Raw genomic sequence first — 21,208 nt, 5'->3', positions numbered from 1 at the left:
GAAGGAGACCCCGTAGCTTCTCCCCCACGTTGCCCATCGGGGTCGCCAAGAGCATCAGTACTTGGTAAGACTGATGAGAAAGAAGGTCTTGGTTTGCAGTGGTCGGCGTGCCCTGGTTCCACTCTCAGTGCCTACACGTTTATCGGCCTCAGAACTGGCCCGAAGTAAGTTCTTCTGAGGAAACGAACTCACTTCCTTCCGACTGGGAGTCTGACTTCATTGTGTGTGGGAACAATTTCATCTTTTCTATCTATCTAGGTCTGTAGAGACCTGAGCTTAAAGCCAGAGAGCTGGGGGGGGGGGGGGGGGGCCCTGGTGGGGGTGGAGCTGCAAGGATGTCTGTCCCTCAGCACCTCCCTGCCATACCTAATACATAATTCAGGTGCGCCTCAGGGGACACTGTCAGGCCCATTATCGGTACACACGTAATCTTCCACAGCGAAGGTGTGGCTTACGGATAATTTCCAAACTGCAGGTAGATATGAAGCTATGATAACGTATACAAGGAGGGGGCAGGGGGAAGGCGCACCTCCTTTAACGAGAGACAATGAGAGGCAAGAGGGACCAGGCAGATCTCTAGCCGATTGGTTCCCAGATGTTTGCCCAAGCTTCTGTGAATGCTCATTAACCTGCAGCACAAACGAGGGAGGGAGAAAAAAAAAAAAAAAAAAACAACACAATGAATTTTTCATGAGGCTCAATTCAGGGCTGGCGAAGATGACTCAGCGGGTCCAGACACTCGCCACCACACCTAATGACCTGGGTTTCATCCCTGAAACCCATGTAAAGGTGGCAGGAAAGAACTCCTCAAAGTTGTCCTCTGACCTCTGACCCTTTATGCTCCTCCTCCCACAATAGTAATGAGTGTAACAACCAAGTTCAATTCATCTGGCATAAAAGATTACGCTTCAGAATTCAGACAATTTCCTTTCTGATGTAAAACAGTCTTTTTGGGAATGTAGCGGTAATACACTTCTGCCTATTTGTCTTATTTTTTTAACTTTAAAAATAATTTATTTATTTTTACTTTTTTTTGTTTCTCTATTTCTTTCTTTCTTTCTTTTTTTTTTTTTTTTTTTTTTTCCAAGACAGGGTTTCTCTGTGTAACAAAAATCCCTGGCTGTCCTGGACTCGCTTTGTAGACCAGGCTGGCCTCGAACTCAGAGATCCGCCTGCCTTTGCCTCCCAAGTGCTGGGATTAAAGATGTGCACCACCATGCCTGGCTATTTTTCACTTTTAAAGCTTTGCTTTTACTTATGTGTAAGTGTGCTTGTATGCATGTACAGGGTGTCCCTGAAGGCCAGGAGAGGGGACTGGATTCCCAGGAGCTGGAGCTTCGGGCAGTTGTGAGTGAGCCACCTAGTGTGGGTGCCAGGAACGCTCATACTCCAGGAAAGCCGCAGGTGGTCTAAAGCACTGAGCCATCTCTCAGGCCCATTGTTTAGTATTTTCTGTGACAGGTTTTCCATATTCCTGGCCAACCTCAAAGTTGCAGTGTAGCTGAGGATGAGCTTGAAGGGCTGATCTTCCGGCCTCCGTCTCTGGGAGTAGTACAGTGCATGGCTTATGTGGCGATGGGGATTGAACCCAGGGCTTCGTGCACACTAGTGAGATAGTCTCCGGACTGAGACACTGTATTTGCTTTTGTTTTGAGTATTAGGCAAAGCTAAGAGCACTATGCCCTTGGGTGTGATGACAGCCTGCAGTGATAGGCCACCCTCACTTCATATATTCCTGGAAAGTGATGCAAGGGAGGCCACTGTCCAAAGTGACATATTTGGAGAAGGGCTGAGCCAGAACTCAAGCCCTTGGCTCCAGTCACAAAACTAATGTCTCACCCAGCACGCTGGCCCCTCTGTGTGAACCATCTGCCAAGGGCCAAGCTTCACTCTCAATGACTATGAACTCACTGCCTCTTGCAATCCCTGCTCTGGCAGGACAGCCCGAGCTCCTCATTGAAGGATTAAAAAATGCCAAGCACGTCTGCGCGTGGCCTTTGAGGGGAAAAAAAAAGTTGACAGTTGGGGCTGATGAGTGTGAAATGCTTCGCATGGGAATTCTCAGCCAAGCGGCTGGAACGGACAGACAACGGAGTGCCACTGCAGGTCTTTTCTTTCTAAATTCCAGAACTTTCTTCCCTCACGCACTTTAGAAAGTCATTGTAAGCAGTGTGGCAGCAGTCTCTTGTGAATGGACGGTAAACTCAGCCTTCCTTTCTCGGTTGGATAATTAGCCCAAAATGCAGGGCTTTATTGGTCAGACAACACCAGCGTGTTCTGAGTGGGTTTTGTTTCCTAATGGAGAACAAAGCAACTGTGCTTGGCTTGCGTGCATTAGCCACTGATTGGCCCTCATGCTGACCCACGATGCAAAACAGTGCTGGTTATTATGGACATGAGAGGTAAAAGATTGTGTGTGTGTGTGTGTGTGTGTGTGTGTGTGTGTGTGTGTGTAATATAACAGACGCATACCAAACAAAGAAGAAAGACACAAAGCAACCATCTTGTATTTACAGGACTGCTTTGCTATGGGTTATCTCTGAAGACAGGAGTGGTAAATGAGACTGTGATCACTAAGTAGGGGGAAAGATGGGGAGGCAGCTACCAAGGCCCATGTGCATCGTCAGGCCTTCGCAGAGCTGAAGATGACTCCCTCCCACCTGCCAAAAGAAAGCACATTTATGTGGAGTCGGTGGAGATGTCTAAAGCATGAAGGCATTAGCGGTCAAGGAGCTCATTTCCTTGGGAGAACACACCATTAGTCAGTTATTGACTCAGAGGCATCCACTGCCCCCACTCTCTGCCCTGTTGAATCACTAAAACAAAACAAAACAAAAACCCTGCTGTCTGAATTTTAAAAGTCTTGAGAGTCAACAAGTTTTTCAGCAAACACTTACTACAATGCATCCCAAGAACTGTGCAGGAAGTGGGGGGGGGGGGAAGGCAGGGGAGGAGGAGAGCCAAAAATCCTTGAGAAGGGCTGCCAGCCTGCTGTTAAATAGCAAGAAAGCGCACACGTGTATATGCACGAGGGACAAAGCTGAGAGACGCACAACTCGCCCTGGGTGGGGATTTCTAGTGGTTTTAGTGTCTTTCCCTTTGCTAGCCTGAACTGCATAAGTCATGTTAAAGGATCATATGCGCCGCTTGAGAAGGCTTTGGAACCCTGCAGCCCCTCGTGTAAAAGTCACGGTGTCTGTCTGCGAGAAGCTTCTGGAGACTGGCAAGCAAGCAAGCCAGTGAGGAGCAAGCTGTCTGGGTTGAGGTTGGGCAAACTTCAAGCAGGGACTTGTCATCATTATCTGGGTCTCCTCTCACTCAGCCTATCAAAAGGCACATTCTACTGCACAGGGAAACAGCTCAGCAGGTGGTAATGCTTGCCGTGAAAACGAGATGACCTGAGTCAAATCCCCAGTACATAGACACACTAAAGCAGGCCTGGCCGCACATGCTTGCAAGCCCAGCGCTGGGAGGGTAGAGACAGGTGCACAGCAGGAGCTCCTTGAGAGACGCTGGGTACAGTGGCGCATACCTGTAATCCCAGCACGCAAGGGCAGATCTCTGTGAGTTCGAGGCCAACCTGGTCTACAGAGCAAGTCCAGGACAGCCAAGGCTACATAAAAAGCCTGTCTCAAAACAACACAAAACAAGCCAAAAACCAAAACACAGAGCAATAGTGGACACCAGCATTCTCCTGTAGCCTCCATATGCATATATAAGGGTGCATGCACCAGCACACACACACACACACACACACACACACACACACACACGGCAAACAGGCAAACAAACAAACAAACAAAAATCCCATTTCTCTGTAAATAATGCAAAAACAAAGCCTTCATTGTGATCTCCCAGTTAAAGCCATGTCCAGCGCTCAGCTGGTAGGCGCTGGGCAGTGCAGCCCTACCACCTACACCCAGGCCCTGCCAAGCCTATCTATGAGTCTCCATGTGCCCCCCCCCCACTCCCCCTGACCCCGCCCTGGGGTCTGGCACGGAACATTTGTTCATGGTGCTACATCCGGATGAAATAAACAGACTCCAGTTTGTGTGGCTGGAGAAATTGAAAGTGCACACAACTTCTTCCATACACTTACACTAAGGGAAACAGAGCCGGCCATAGTGTGAGAGTCCCAGGAAAACTTCAGCTTAAAAACGATAGTGGACAGATGTGCTGGTCACTGCTAATTCAAGAGGATGCTGTCTATTCTAACTTGACAATAACATAATATTGTAGAGCGCATTATATTGCCAGCTTGCCGTGTGCTGTTTGAGCTGAGAAGCTCCCCCAACCCCTGACCCCAACCCCAGCCCAAGCAGGTTTCTGTCAAGCATCTTCTAAAACTGTCTGTCCTGGGTTAGGTGGACTCCTAGCTCTGTCAGGGGCTTGGTGGGGGCTTGGGGTATCAGGGAAACCAGCAAGCAGCAAAAGATATTAAAAACATTTTACCCTTGAAAATAACTAGAAAAGCTGGGCGTGGTGGCGCACGCCTTTAATCCCAGCACTCAGGAGGCAGAGGCAGGCAGATTGCTGTGAGTTCAAGGCCAGCCTGGTCTACAAAAGTGAGTCAGGGACTACACAGAAAAACCCTGTCCCAAAACAAAAACAAAAAAAAAAAAAAAAAAAGTAGAAAGTAAACTATTTCCAACCTTATTATTGTTTAGCCCATAATGTGAACCTATCTGCAGCAGAAACTCAGCTGAAAGCTCAGCTATGGGAAACTCATCCACGGAGAGAAAACTCGGTCAGGAATTGCGGGCTGGCAGCCCCAGCTCCCCCAGCTCCTCCAGCTCCTCCAGCTGGTTTCTGCTGGAGGTCTTGTAAGCCCCACAATTTGACACTATATCTATCTGTTACAGTCTGCTTTTAACTCGGAAATCTCACCCTGTCTGTTCCATGCGTGTCTCTCTCAGTCTGGAGCTCCAGTAGACGGCCCTGACGTGACTTCCCTTGTTGCCGTCTGCTGGGTGTTGTTGCTGCTCAGCTTGATGCGCTCTCTCCATCAGGCCACTCTAGTTGTCTCTGGCGGCACAAGTGCCTGATCTGAAGATGTTCTGCTAACGCTGTGCCTGCTGCTACTTTTACTTAACTACGCGTTTATTAAGCTAACTCACTAAAAAACCAAAACCAGAGCTATCATAGATAATTATCTGGACTGTATACACACACACACACACACACACACACACACACACACACACACACACACACATACACACACATGCACGCACACACACACACACATATATATGTCAAAATTGAGATAAATAAAAAACAGCACAGTACTGATTGTAATGGTTCAAGTGCCTTGAAGTAATGGGCATTGCTATCTGAATACCTAGCGAGTTAAACGCTTAAACACACAAGTGATGGGCAGGCAGCAAAGGTGGCATGCAAAAGTATGGCTGTCTAGGTTTGGGGGATTATAACAGTAAAGTAAGCATTGTAAATAATAAAAAGAAGCCTCGTGTGAGAAAACTTTCCCAGGCATTCTGGGTGAAACCTAAGACGCATGTTACATCATAAAGCACCCATATTTCCTAGATGCTGGACCATCACCATCAGCTTTGAGCACCGTGCTGTACAGCCTTTCACAGCAGTGACTAATTCGGGCGACAATTTTACTGCTGTGCCGTTCAGAAAACCTGAGGAGGTGGCTTTTCTCTTCATGAGGTGATCTTAAACCTTCACAGTCTGGACACCCACAGAGCACAGAGCAGGACTTTGCCCAGGACAGGCAGAGGTCTCAGACAGGCAGAAAGCACACTGCTGTAAACCGAAGGAACACTAGGCTGGAGCTGCACTTCAACTCCATGAAACACCAGGAAAATGCCCGAGTGTCACCTTTGCCTTTGGAAGCCCAGGCCCCTCAGTCTGAATGTGAAAACACTGAGAGCCAATGGTATCGGCTCTGATTTTTGGAGGTGTGGATCATGGACAGAGAGCTCCATCACTGTGAGACAGTCGTGTCGGGAAGGTGTGCCCAGGACAAAGGATACAAAGATGTAGTCGTCCATGTATCTCTTCTTCAGATTCTCTACGATGGAGCTCTCTGTGATCTTGGATAGCAGCACCATGTCGTCCACGCCGCTCTGCTTGACATTGTGACTCTGCCAGTGGTACCGGTAGGCGCCTTTGCTGCCCTGGAGACGAAAGCACACAATGGGTTAGGGCAGCTCATGTTCTCCCGGAGTGTTGTAATGCACACAACACACAAACGCACACATACACACAGACACACACAGACATACACACAAACACATACACACACAGACACACACACAAACACACAGACACACATACAAACACACAGATACACACACACATACAGACACAAACACACACACACAAACATACACACGTATATACTTTAATATATGTATTTCCCAAATAAATGCATCATAAAGCACAACAAAGATTTCAAGTTCCACCCTTGCCACCTGTAAAGAAGAGGGGAAAAATTACCCTGCTCCAATGTACTGCTGAAACAGTACTTTTTGCTTATTTGTTAATTTGAGTCAGGGTCTCGTGTAGCCCAGGATAATGTGAACTCAGTTTGTAGCCAACGACGACTTCGTTTGATCCTCCTGCCTCTGCCTTGCTAGTGTTGAGATTATAGGCATCACACCAACATACCTGGTTTATGCATACGACAGGGATCAGACCCAGGGCTTTATGCATGCTAGGCAAGTACTCTACCAGCTGAGCCACACCCCTAGATCGTTTTACTCATTTGTAAGATGAGAGAATCGAGACGCACTTTACAGAGTGGCTGTGAGAATTACATGAAGCAGCACACATTGGCAAAGCATTGAAGAGACCAGGAATACAATGTCTAACATGGAGGTCCAGCTACAGAGTCCAACATGGAGGGCCATCTGCAGTGCTCAGCATGGAGGACTATCTACAGTGCCCAACATGGAGGACTGTCCACAGTGCCCAACATGGAGGACTATCCACAGTGCCCAACATGGAGGACCATCCACAGTGCCCAACATGGAGGACTGTCCACAGTGCCCAACATGGAGGACTGTCCACAGTGCCCAACATGGAGGACTCTCTACAGTGCCCAACATGGAGGACCGTCCGCAGTGCCCAACATGGAGGACTATCTACAGTGCCCAACATGGAGGACTCTCTACAGTGCCCAACATGGAGGACCGTCCACAGTGCCCAACATGGAGGACCGTCCACAGTGCCCAACATGGAGGACCGTCCGCAGTGCCCAACATGGAGGACTGTCCATAGTGTCCAACATGGAGGACTCTCCACAGTGCCCAACATGGAGGACCGTCCACAGTGCTCAACATGGAAATCTATTTCTTCAACTTTTCAGTGAAATAAGAATTAAACAGAAACTTAACATTGCAAAGTTTAGAGATGAACCCGGAAGTGAGGAGAATGTGCATCACCTACCGTTAGGTCACACTGCCATCTTCTCATGTCATCTGGATTGGTTTCCCTTCAGAAACTTGTGGCTGGCCACTCACACTGGCCATCCACATTCGTAAGATACGCCAAACTGGATGTCTGTCCACACTACACTAGCCAGGCCGTTCTCCACGATCACAGACATGCAGTGCTTGGTGCGACCTCCTCTCCTCCTAGGCTCATTCCTTGAAGCAGGGAGACCTTGGCCTTGCGCTACATTGAGGATATTTAGCTTTGCTGTAGGGGAGGCGTCTGGAAGCTCTGGGCTGCAGGGCTCCCTCTCACCTGGCATTCCCATAGTGGACGCCCATGCATTCAGCATGTCTCGGGGTTGAGGGGAGGAAGCACCTTAGCTGGCTGCATTTGGGGTCTCACAGTCCACTGAGGGACACCCAGCGGTGACGGACAGAGATTCTCATTATCAGTGACAGTCCATCCCTGTCACTGCAGCACTCAAGGGGCTGAGGGAGGAGGACTGCAAGGCTCAGGCATGTCTAGGATATATAGCAAGGCTCTGTGTCAAATAATAATAATAATAATAAATAACATACAAAATAAACATACAAAATGCATGAGGAGTAGGGCCTGGACCCTTTACACTATGACATGCTAATGTGATGACCTTTGAAGTAGATCTCAAAGGTTTGAATTTTCCAGAGAAATTAGAAGAAAGACATTTGTTCTCATATATACCCTTTGGCGGGGGGATCTACAGACAAACAGAAAAAATAAAAGGAAAGAAACTTGAATATATGTGTACTCCTGACAAGAGTCTGGAGTTTTGTTGTTTGCTGTCAACCCTTCATGTGTCTTCACGGAGGTGCCATGTGCCAACGTGATGGGCCATGGACAGCTCAGTCCTGTCCCCCACTGGGTAAGCTCATGACTTGGGGGAGTTTCAACAAAGCGGACAAGGGTATCCAGGAAAGGCCTGCTGAAATTAGCACAAGGAAACAAAAGTAGAGGCTCTGTGAGAGACCGGAGAGGTGGGAAGAAACAAGGTCGAAGCCATATCCACTTTCACAGGGAAAATCTAGGAAGTTGCTTTGTTTTGTCTAAGGAGGACACAGCTGCCCTTGCTAAAAGTGACGTCTAAAAGGCTCAGAGGGAAGAGCAATCCTCAGGACCCAGGCAAGAGGAAAGCCACCACCACTGAGGAAGGCGTTCCACACGCCAGGGGTTCAAGCTGTGGAAAGGTTCTGGAAGGTTTGCCACCCATGCTGTCTAGTGGAGAGAAACTGCCTATACGATATACTTGGCTTTCCCAGAACCACAGACAACATCAATTCTGCAAAATTACCTCAGATGCCACCACTCCCCCTTCCTCTGTGGCAAGCAGAGGGAGAGGAAAGGCGCTGCCCACAGCCTGACTCACAGGACTCCCACCGTACGCCCATGGCCGACTTCCAGCCACACAGAGCCCAGAGCACGCCTTCCCTGGCTTTCTGGCCACCACTCCCCACACACAAAAGGCCAGAAATGTTATTTTCCTTTAAAAAAAAAAAAAACATAACTGAGGAAACAGAAAGCCATCGATAAGTGGTTAGTCCATGTCTACAAAGAACAAGGGACAGGGGAAGGGGGCTGGTGCCCCAGTAATGTGTGCTTGTGCAGATCCTCACGGTAACCCGCGTCATGTGGGCAGTCCTGGCTCCTCACCACCTCACAGTCCTGCCTGCCGCCTCAGAGACTGGCTGTTCCTGCTGACATCACTCACTCTCCAGAAACGTAGTGCGCCCTGCTGAGGCGTCTGTGTACCCTTGTCCCATATATTCATATTAAAAGTTGTTGATCTGGTCTCAAATTCGATATGTAGCTGAGGATGACCTTGAACTTCTGACCCTCTTGCCCCCACCGCCTGAGTCCTGGGATGATACGCATGAGTGCCTGGTTTCTGCAGTGCTGGGGATCGAACCCGGAGCTCCCTGCCTGCTAGCCAAGCACTCCACCAGCCAAGCTTTTCCAGACTTCTCTCTGGACCATGAACCAAGAGTATGACTGAGTGGTTGCCACAAGTAAAGGCAGCTTACGGTGTTTGTGGTGTGATATTTGTTTTGTTTGTTCTCTTTTACGGTGGTACTAAAATGATACAGTCAGGAAAATTACTCTTCCAACTCCTGTCTTTTCCCAGACTTGCTAGTAGTATGCAAAGAGCCACAGCTCTAAGCAGCTCCACCCTCAGAAGGGTGAACACTCCAACACACACACACACACACACACACACACACACACATACACACACACACACACATGCAGACATACACAGACACACACACACATAGACACAGATACACACACACACACATGCAGACATACGCAGACACACACACAGATACACACACACACACACACACATAGACACACACGCAGACATACACAGACACACACACACATAGACACAGATACACACACACACACATGCAGACATACACAGACACACACATACACACACACACACACTCACACACACACACAGAGTCACACACACTCTGGCCCAGCAGAGTAACACTCCATGCCTGAGCCAAGCTGTATTCAAGCATTTCAGTTTAGGAGATTTTTCAACCCGTGACTTGTCAGAATCCCATGCCATTGAAGGGCTTGGGGACTGTCCCTGTGGAGTTAGTTCACTTGCATTCCCAACAGCCTCACAAGAGCAGGGCTCCCCATGCTATCTCCAGTGGGTCAGAGGGGAAGGCAGCAAGTGAAGCAGGCTCTCCTTACAGACCTGCCCACACATGGCTTCTTTCCGCTGCCCTCCTGATGCTCCACAGAGCTTTACTCCCACCTATCAAGACTGAAATGCCTGCCGGGCGTGGTGGCGCATGAGACAGGCGGATCACTGTGAGTTCGAGGCCAGCCTGGTCTACAAAAGTGAGGCCAGGACAGCCAGCACTGTTACACAGAGAAACCCTGTCTCGGAGGGCGGGGGGGAGACTGAAATGCCAATAGGATACCAGATTGTATCTGGGTGGAATTCCTCGTTTAAAAAAGCACATCAACCAGGCCTGAGACGATGGCCAGCAGTTAGGAACACTTGCTCGCTCGTGCAGAGAATCTGGGTTCAATTCCCAGCACTCCAGGGCAGTTCACAAGTGTGGGTAACTCCAGTCGTAGAGGATCTGGCACCCTCTTCTGGTCTCTATAGGCATTGGTATGTACTTTGTGCACATACATACACACAGGCAAAAAAACCCTCATACACATAAAGTACAATTTAAAAATCTTTTTTAAAAAGGCACACTACCTTTGCTAATGGCCTTTCCTCAGCATCCGAGATTGAAACATTGAGTTGCTTTTAATTAGATAACTTTTCTATATTTAATTGGTCATGAATCTGTGTGTATGTGTGTGTGTGTGATATCACACGTGCTTGCACGTGTGTAATTACCTCCCTTTCTCTTTTCCCTATCTCGCAGGCATCAATGGCTCCATATATGAACTGTTTCCACGAGAGGAACTATCCGAAGGATGATTAGAACACAATGACACAGCCGGGCGTGGTGGCGCACGCCTTTAGTCCCAGCACTCAGGAGGCAGAGGCAGGCGGATTGCTGTGAGTTCGAGGCCAGCCTGGTCTACAAAGGGAGTGCAGGACAGCCAAGGCTACACAGGAAAATCCTGTCTCAAAAATAAAAAAAAAAAGAATACAACAACACTTATGTATGAAGAAGCCATGAAGGAACCTGCTACTTTGTGTGCTAACCTTAAAAAAAAAAAAAAATCAATTTATAAAAATGAAAATTTTAATTTAAATTAAAAAAAAAAAATCAGACGAGAGGGCTGGAGAGATGGCTCAGCAGTTAAGAGCACTGTCTGCTCTTCCAGAGGTCCTGAGTTCAATTCCCAGCAACCACATGGTGGCTCACAGCCATCTGTAATGAGATCGGGTGCCCTCTTCTGGTGTTCAGGCATACATGCAGGCAGAACACTGTATATGAAATAAATAAATAAATCTTAAAAAAAAAAAAAATCAGATGAGAAAGGCAGAGAGAACAGAGGAAAGGAGATGAGCATCTCAGGGTACAGGGAGGCTGCCAGACTGGAGGAGGAGGTCAGGACCCAGCAGGTAGATCCAGGGCTGTGCAGGGAAGACACGCAGAGACAGTGACATGCCCAAGGAAGCATGGACCTCAGGCCTCTCAGCCAACCACCCAGCGGAGCGCACAGGTGTGTAAGGTACTGCATAGGAGGCAGCTGAGATAAAGGGCAAAGGCCCTTAGCGTCAGGGAGTGCCTGCCACCACACACACCTAAGGGTTTATGGCCTTCTGAGGACAGGCAGTGGGCTGACAGTTGCCCTAGGACTCCTGTCTTCTTTCTCGGAAGTGTGAGGATATGACACAGTTCCAGGGAAATCCCCTGGCCATATGTTCGGTTTTCCTCTTTATTTGTTTGACCTGTTCCTTGCTGGGCGGCGGCAGCCTGGCATGCTTGGGTGGGATGCAGGGATGAAACTTCCCCCATGGTGTCACCCTGCCTGTCCTCCAGGGGCTGTTCCTCTCATCTCTCTTTCTTCTTCTTCTTCTTCTTCTTCTTCTTCTTCTTCTTCTTCTTCTTCTTCTTCTTCTTCTTCTTCTTCTTCTTCTTCTTCTTCTTCTTCTTCTTCTTCTTCTTCTTCATGTATTTATTATGTATACAGTGCACAGTGCACTGCTTGCATGTACACCCGCAGGCCAGAAGAGGGCATTAGGTCACATTGTAGATGGTTGTGAGCCACCATGTGGTTGCTGGGAATTGAACTCAGAACCTCTGGAAGAGCAGTCGGTGCTCTTAACCTCTGAGCCAGCTCTCCAGCCCCTCTCTGCTTCCTTCTTGGGCATCTCCTTTTGTCTCCTTCTCCCTAGAAACAGTAAGCTCTTAACAAAAAGGATGCAGAGCAAGGGAGAGAGGGAGAGGGGTGGACACAACACTGGGGGCTGGAACCAACTATGAAGACTTACTTGCAGCCCTGAAATTGTCAGCAGTGATGAGGATTTCCCTGTCAGATAGGCCTCAAGTAGAAACTTGGACCCACGCTAGTTTCTAATGATGATTTAGTTTGGGGGGCAGGGGCAGGGAAAACTCTTAAATTCATAGGAAAGTAGAGCGTGTCTATGCCCATCAAATCGCCCAGTTTAGGAGGATGAGGGCACCCAGACATTATGGGGTCTCTCACCAAGAGAAAGGACCTTCAGTAGGGTGATGATTCTGCCTCGTTTTAAAAGATGGAGCCTTCCTGCCCCCACCCCTGTTTACCAGGGTGGGGACCAGGAGAGCAAAGGTGAATCAGCAGGCACACACAGGCAGCATTATCCTCTCTTGTGTCCCACACACCCTGGAGTGGCTCTTGCCTCCTGGCTCTGCAAACTCTGGCCCACTCACGTCATCCAGAGGAGGAGGTGCCCTTCATGGGCAAAGTCTGCCAGAGGCCAAGAAAAGGGAGATTGTTAAATGTATCCAGAGACATAACAGGTCCAGTGTTGGGAGAGATGGGAAGACTAAAAATACACTTACAGACTCCTAAACAATATTTTTAAGGGAGCAAGCTAAAAATAGGCATCAGAATTTTAGGAACTAGACAACTAAATAAAAACAAAATTCACATTCTATTTGATCTGGCATTTTTATTTTGAGGAGTTTACTTTAAGCTGGGAATGTTTACTGAAAGCTGGGAATGGTAGTATATACCTTTAATCCCAGCACTTGGGAGGCAGAGGCAGGAGGATCTCTATGAGTTCACGGATAGCCTGAACAAGTACAGAGCAAGTTCCAGGCCAGGACAGCCAGGGCTACATAGAGAAACTTGTCTTCAAAAACAAAGCAAAACAAAAAATGGGGCCAGAGAGATAGCTCAGTAGTTAGGAGCACTTGCTGCTCTTCCCAGCACCCATACTGTAGCAGCTTAAAGCCATCTGCAATTGTGGTGCCAGGGAATCCGATGCCCTCTTTCGGTCTTCACGGGCCCCAGGCCCCCTTCATACGATGCACGCACTTACGTACATGCAGCCAAAATACATGTACACATAAAACAAAAAATAAACTTCTCTTAAAAAGCATGACTTGGTGAGTCCTTTAATGCCTCGCTATGTAAAAATATCATTAAAACATTGAAAAAATAATAAAAAAAATAGCCAAGCAGACAGTGGTTTAAGAATACACACGAAGCCTGGGAAGTTAGTTCAGTGGCTGAAGCGTCTGCCACAAACATATGAAGACCTGAGTTTGGCTTCCCGGAACCCATGTAAAAGCTGGGTGCAGTAGCACATACATGTCAGCAACCCCAGAATTCCTATGAAGAAAGGATACTTTCCAGAAGTTGGTAGACCACCGAGGCTTACCAGGCCCACCCTCCGCTGAGAAGATGGCAAAGATGCTATCTCATGTGAGCAAGTCCCGTTGGGCACCTGAAGTTGTTTTCTGATCCACGTACACACCCCTACTCACAGTGGCGTGTATACCCCGACACACATACTGTGGCATGTACATACACACACACACACACACACGCGCGCGCACGCACGCACACTATATAGTGCACATCCATCTTGCTTGCTGCAGTGTCCACAGAAGGAGACTTGCTGCCTTCTTCTATTGGGCAGGTCCCCATCTGTTTCTGACAGTTGTGGGGAGCGCTGGCAGCTTACACTCTATGTCCCAAAAGCCTTTCCCCTTCTGTGGAGTCTCAGATGGCAAGACCAGGCCACCCTTTAGTTGGTCAGTGGGAGCTGCTCTCAGTTCTCTGCACTTCCCACCAGGGGCCCCAGGACCCATGCTCTAACCCTCTCACCTCAGAGAAGACTCCTAGCCAGCCTTGCAGCGGCGCCGGGGTTGGGGCTGGGCTTGAAGCCGAGGGGACATTGTCTCTTAACCAACTGTTCCTTCCCTTCTCCCCAGAAGAGCTTCCTTCAAGAACTGCCAAAACAGTTCTGTCCCATTTCTTTCTCAGCCTCTAGAGAAATGATAGCTCCTGCCCTTCTGGGCCTTATCAAAAGTCCACTGTGCTCTCCTTGCCCCTTATCTGGCTCCTGGGTGTCCAGGACCACACATTCCTATAATGTAGCTTACAAAGCCTGGGCTCCCTGAGGTGCACCCTCCCTCGCACCACCAGGGTATAAGCTCCAAGCTGAGAGGCTGCGCTGGAGGCCCCCTTAGGAGTGGGCCAGGAAACCAGGGAACTCTATCCATTCAAAGCTAGTCTAGACCCTGCAAGCTGTGCCCCACATGGCGCCTGGCCTTGTATCTGCAAATCCCAGCAAGGTTTCCTATCTTGCTGCTGTCCCCTTGCTCTGCGGCTCCAATGCATGGATCCCTGTACGTGTGGTGGGATAACTAAGTCACACTGTCCCCTGTCTGGAGGAACTATTCTCTGGCAAATTCCTTCCTACTCTACCTCCTACACCTACTGCCTGTAAAGTCCTGCCCCATCAGCCCATGCTGCCCTCTCTGGGAACCCCACCCCAGGCAACAGCAGCACAGTGCCTGGCTCCCAGAACCATGCATGCCTCGCCGTCATCTTCCCGAGACCTAGTTCAATGGCCAATGCATCTGTGGGTGCCTCACACATACTTGTTGAGTGAATGATCCTGAATAGGAGGATGACCATCATTATTACAGAACAGCTCAGTGTCGTGCTATTTTAATGCCTAATATATAACTTGCTTAATTCTAACAACCTCACCAGGCAGGAGACTGGTGGACAGAAAGGTTAAGTTGCTCAGCAACACACACACACACACACACACACACACACACACACACACACACACACACACACTGTTGGGGAGTCATACTTAAACATTGTGAATTCTGCCTCTCACAGCAAAGTGAATGGCACTGCACCTGTGACCATCCTAAAGCCCTCTGCCTCACTAGCTGTAAACTGTGTCCTTTTATCTGTACAAGAACACCAGGAAATGGTTCTAGGCAGAGAGAAGCATTACAGTATAGAGAGGATTGGTGGAAAGCCCCAAAGCTCAGGACTCAATGGAACGGCCTCCTTCAACACGGCCTCCAACAAGACCAAGCTCCATACCACAGGGTCAGTCTTCAGAGAACATCTGTCCCCTGTCGTGTCCCCAGCATGCAGGATGCAGGCCAGTGTTTAACGCGTAGTAGATAGTGTCAACCAGTATGGAGTTGAGTGAACAAACGATGGAACAATGAAATGGCGTGTGCTGGTTCACACCTGCAATCCCAAGCCCCAGGAGGCCGAGGCAGGAAGATCCCCTGCAAGTTTGAGCCTACCTGGGCTGCACTGTGAGCCCTGCCTCTTCAGCTCATCACAGGATAGTTTAGCTACGTAATTACCACCCTGTGGCAGCTACTGGCAGGAGGCATGGGGACTTTGGGCCCAGAGGCTGCACCAAGAAGCCTTCAAGTAGCTTTCCGAGCCTGCTTGCCTCCAACCCCAGGAAGTCAAAACGGAAGAAACCATCTCCTTACAGACATCCTTTCTTTCTGGCTTTTTGAAGCAGAGTCTCATGTAGCCAAGGCTGCCCTTGAACTCCTGATCCTCTGGCTTCCGCCAGAGTTCGAAGCTTTATAGGTGGCCACACTACACCCAGCCTGGCCATCCTTCTCCTGACCTCTACAGTGCAGCGAAGGGTAATGCTCGGACTACAGTGAGAGAAGTGCATCCGGCTACAAAACAAGGCGAACTGAGTGGGTGCAGTCCGCTCACGTGGCAAATGCGGGTTTAGTCCCCACCTCTATCTTCTAATCAGACCAGTAATCAGACCAAGGTGAGCAGAGCACAGTTGGACCGAACTGGCAGGCTTGAGTACAGGCTCTCACTCTCACACACCTTGGGCAAGGCCCGGTTCACGAATTTCATTCTCCACAATGAAAATACCATGCATACTCAGATTCGACTTAGGCTGGACACCTCATTGGCAGGACTGTCACTAAAACAAGAGTCACAAAGGTAAGCCCCACTTCAGCCGATGTCCCAATCTTTGGTTAGAAATGGACCATCTCTTAGGCGAATGCGCCATGTCTAAGGCTCTCTGACTGAAGAGACCAAAGTCATCCGGCAGGCCAGGAGGAACAGCTCCCATGGCTCTTGTTCATGCCCCTGACTGAAACAGGAACAAACCCGGAGGGCAACTGAACAATTTCTAGATGAACTCTGCACTCTAGCAGTTCCTACATTTAATGCTATTCTGAGAGAAAGGACCTACCAGTAGGGTGCGTGTGTTATCAACCTGACCAAAAATCTCTCTGAGTTGGGGCTCGGTAGAGTGTCTAACATGCACACAGCCTTGGGTCAACCGGAACACCACATAAACAAGTGGGGTGGTGTGCGGTGCATGTATGTATTGTGCCGGGACATTCCTGTGCTTTAGAGATGAAGACAGGTGGGGAATCAGAAATTCAAGGTCATTCTCAGCTACATAGCAAGTTTGAGGCTATCCTAGGTTATCTGAAACCCTGGAGCCTATGCTCTCTCTCCCTCCTCTCCCCACCCCCCCCTCTTCCTGCCCTGCTCACTTTTTCTTTTTTCTTTTTGTTTTGTCAGACAAAGTCTCTCTGTGTTAGCCTTAGCTGTCCTGGAGCCGCTTTGTAGACCAGGCTGGCCTCGAACTCACAGCGATCCACCTGCCTCTGCCTCCTGAGTGCTGGGATTAAAGGCGTGCACCACCACCGCCAGGCTCTGTCTATGGTTTTTTGTTTTGTTTTGTTTTGGTTCTGGTTTTCCGAGACAGGGTCTCTCTGTGTAGCCTTGCCTGTCCTGGACTTGCTTTGTAGGCCAGGCTGGCCTCGAACTCACAATGATTTGCCTGCCTCCGCCTCCCAAGTGCTGGGATTAAAGGCATGCGCCACCACTGCATATGGTTTTTAAAAGCTAACACGGGACACTAAATGAACGCAAACCATGGGGTGCCTGGGCTCAATTAGTACATCAACAACACACCCAAAGCTCATTAAAATATCTCCCAAAAGCAGGGGAGGAATGTTGGTAAGAGCCAGCAGATCAGGATGCCCACGGAGATACAGTGTTTCCTAGACATGACGGAGAAGCAGCGTCTATGAACCCGAGCAATAAGTTTTCTTAACAAGAACTGCTTAATGACTACAGCAGCCAACATGCCAAAGAGCATAGGTGGGATTCCACAAGGCGCAGCCCTAGATAGAGAGTTCCTGGCAATCAAGGCTGCCGAGAAAGGGAGAATACGTTTTTCTCCAACAGGGGTGTGTGTGTGTGTGTGTGTGTGTGTGTGTGTGTGTGTGTGTGTGTGTGTGTGCCTGCACGCCCACGAGCACGCACCTGCAATAATTAAAATGATCAAGTTTTGAACTTGAAGAGGGAGTGTGTGGGAGTACGGAGTTATGGGAGAAAGGGATGGAAATGGCATAAATACGGCATTCATGTGTGAAATTCTCAGAAAAAGTAATAAAAGGAAAAGTTTAAATGGTGAAGTGTTGACATATCACAAGCCACTTAGGGGTGCTGTGTCAGGCTATGCTAATGGGAGCAAGGCTCTATCTAACCAACAGCCTCTGGGGGTGAAGGAAGCCTTTGTAGTGGCACACTGAGCTGTGGGGCAGTAAGTCCAGGAGAGAAGCTGCCTTGAAGGACATAGCTACCTGGGCCTCACTGACTCATGCACGCTAACCCAAACCCAGAAGTGAGACATCTCTGTTTCTGACAGGAACACAGAGGTCTCCTCAGGTTTTTGAAGTCTGACCTGTACTCTAGAAGTAGAAGCAGAAAGGCCCTTACTCCCAGAGCCCTTGAGGCACTGAGAGGACGTGTTCACCAGACCAGAGATCCCGCACCATAGAGGTGATGGCTGAGGGGGCCGCAGAAACGAAGGAGGCCATCTGAGCAGCCTTGAAGCCAACAGTTCAGGTTAGTGTATCAGGGGTCACAGGCCAGCTCTCCTCTCTCCTGTCATCACCTGCTGGGAGGCTCCAGGACCTTTCCTGCCACACCCTGGACTTGGGGAGTGGAGTAAAACCAGGGCTTGGAGCTCAAGGAATTTTGAAGAGTTATTAGGGGAAGAGGGACAAGAAGTGTCACAGATGAGCTTGATGACAGAATTAAAGGCCCCCGGCAGCCAGAAGGCAGATGGCTATCTGCGGATGCCCCTGTGAAGGGCTATCTCAGAGAAGCCACACCCAACTTGCAAGTCCAGTCGGCAAGAGGCAGTGTGTAGAGTGGCCTGAGGGTGGAGAGTGGTTGCTGGAGCTTGTGCAGCAACAAGCCGAGACCTGCCCTCCTTTGACGGAATGTGAAGGGGGCTCTTGCTACGTGCACACACCCCAATTCAGTGTCCGGAATGCTGACCGTGACAGGGCAGAACAGCAGACACACTCTCGGCTCGGTGAGCAAGTTCTGGTAGTGGCTTTATGAGAACACCAATTTGGATGATCCGGCCCGGTGAGCTAATCCTGAATTCTGAGTGAGTTAATCACAGAGTGACTCTGTGGTGGCCACATACAGGTACCCAGGTTTAAGTGTGGGTAAATACACTCGTTTTTTCAAATCCAAACTGGAAAGGAAGGTATGAACTATTAGGCGGAGGAGAAGAAACACCCTCTCTGAGGAAAAAGGGTTCTTAGATCACAGAGGCCCGAGCGGCCCTATAACTGAACACTGAAGAGAGAGAAATGTTTCAAGATCTAAAGTAAAAAACAAAAAAAACAAAAAACCAGCCCCAGGCAAGTTACATAACCTCTCCTGTCTCCACCTTCCAGATCTCGGGCCTGGTTTCTGTCCCGCTGGGGATTGAACCTAGGGCTTCAGGGATGCTAAGTGCTCTCTTTCAAAGAGGCCAGTTCTACCACCAGCCTGGGGCAGGACACTGTGTATGTGTGTATGTGTGTATGTGTTTGTGTATTCGATATGTGTGTGCACATATGCTCAGGTGCTCACAAAGGCCAGAAGTCAACTTCTTGTGCCATTCCTCTTGTTTCTTTGAAGCAGGGTCTACCTCACTGAAGGCAGGGCCTCCCTGGGGTAGAATGCCTCTTTATTGATGAGATCACAACCGTGCCCCATATACCTGTTTTTTGTTTGTTTGTTTTTTTAAATGTGGGTGCTCATGCTGTGTTTAGCAACTAACCCACCAACGGAGCCATTTTCCAAGGCTCTCAGAATATTTACACATTCCTACCCGAGACCCTGCAGTCCTGTTTCCACTTAGAAAGCGCCTTCTCCACCAGCCAGCCAGTCCAAAGCTCTTTGCAGATAAGGAGTCTGCTGAAGCCGCAAAGGTGACCCATCAGCTCCACAGAGCTATCTCTGGAGGAACCAGGACCAGAACGTGGGTCTTCTAACTCTCAACCCATCCCTGGGCATCTCTCTGTTCCTAAGAACAAACCTGCATGCAGTATGGCTGGCTCTTAATTGTTTTTAAATTTTTATTTTATAATTATCCCAAAGGCCCTAGAGAAAAGTAGATACTATTTTGGATATTCGCCATAATCACCCGAGTCTGTGCATTTAAACGGTTTTAGCCTCTCTACTGATAAATGTTAATATTCATTTGTGTGTATGTGTATGTATGTGCCACATACGTGTGTGGAGGTCAGAAGAAGACTGTGAGAATCCATTCTCTGCATGGTGGGGTCCCGGGGTTCCAGCTCAGAGCCTCAGCTTTGGCCATAAGTGTTTTTCTTTGCCCGCTGTGCCATCTCACTAGCCCACGGGCTGGCAGTCTGAGTGGATGAGAAGCCTGGTGCCCACTCACGTAGCCAGGATCAGAGGCGCTTCGTCTCTTCTTAGCTTAGTTTTTGAGGCGAGCTCTCAGTTGTAGCTCTGAATAGCAATGATTTGGAACTCTCCTAAACTCAGAGACCTACCTGTCTCTGCCTCCTGGGTTAAAGATGGGGGTGGGGAGCTGGGGAGGTGAGGAGGTGGGGAGGTGGGGAGGTGGGGAGGTGGGGAGGTGAGGAGGTGGGGATGTGAGGAGGTGGGGAGGTGGGGAGGTGGGGAGGTGAGGAGGTGGGAGGTGGGGAGGTGGGGAGGTGGGGAGGTGAGGAGGTGAGGAGGTGGGGAGGTGGGGAGATGGGATGGGGTGTGCCATGCCCAGCCTCTTCTTAGGCATTTTTTTAAAAAATAAAGAATATCACAGAATGTGCCACAGGTCAGCAGCACATCTTGATCATAGGCACCGCCCCGCCTCCTCCCTCCTACACTCTTCCTAGTTTCTGAATGTGAAGACAGACGAAGGAAGCGTCACACTAGGTCCTTTCAGTGGGCGACGATCCCACACGTACAATACTCTACTCTCACTTCGGGGAACACTTTCCTGGTAACTGTAGCCTCCACAGGCTTCTGTCTGTAAGCAGGGGGTAGGGGAACCCGGGCATTGCCTTAAACAAACAAACAACCCCCAAAAATCAGCAATAAGATGGATAAAGAAGCAAAGTAGGGGATCGTCTGCAGGAATCAGAAAGCGACCACTGGCTGTGGAATTTCACGGTGATCCTTCTGTTATTTACTTTCTCCTGCTAGAGTCACTAAAACTGAAAATGAACTGTGAGCTGACCGTGTCTGATGTGATTGCAGGCCATGGATGAGTCACACCAAGAAGCTCGCTCTCCGTGTGAGCAAGCCTGTTGTTTCTTACTGTGCTCTGTGACACACCAAGAAGGGGATCTGCGTCAGTTCTAGGTGTGCAACTTCTGGTGAGCCCCATCTATGTACCAAGGGCTAAGTTAGGGTGTCATACTGGGTTTTTTTTTTTTTAATTAAAGATCAATTTGTGTGTGTGTGTGTGAGAGAGAGACAGACAAAGACAGAGACAGAGACAGAGACAGACAGATATGTATAGAGAGGGACAGAGAGA

The 21,208-nt window shown here is 49.1% G+C and overlaps 1 protein-coding gene across 1 annotated transcript in view; it reads right to left on the bottom strand.

Annotated features, from left to right (window-relative positions):
* Nucleotides 1–21,208, bottom strand: part of Myo1e (myosin IE) — a 196,209-nt gene that overhangs the window by 107,346 nt on the left and 67,655 nt on the right. The window contains 1 exon segment of the mRNA XM_051156748.1: nt 6,003–6,146. Coding sequence (XP_051012705.1) covers nt 6,003–6,146 — 144 coding nt within the window.

The sequence above is a fragment of the Acomys russatus genome, chromosome 14 (genome assembly GCF_903995435.1).
Source record: "Acomys russatus chromosome 14, mAcoRus1.1, whole genome shotgun sequence".
Classification (NCBI taxonomy): domain Eukaryota; kingdom Metazoa; phylum Chordata; class Mammalia; order Rodentia; family Muridae; genus Acomys; species Acomys russatus.
Note: the sequence above shows the minus strand (reverse complement) of the source record. Positions and strands in the feature narration are given on the sequence as shown.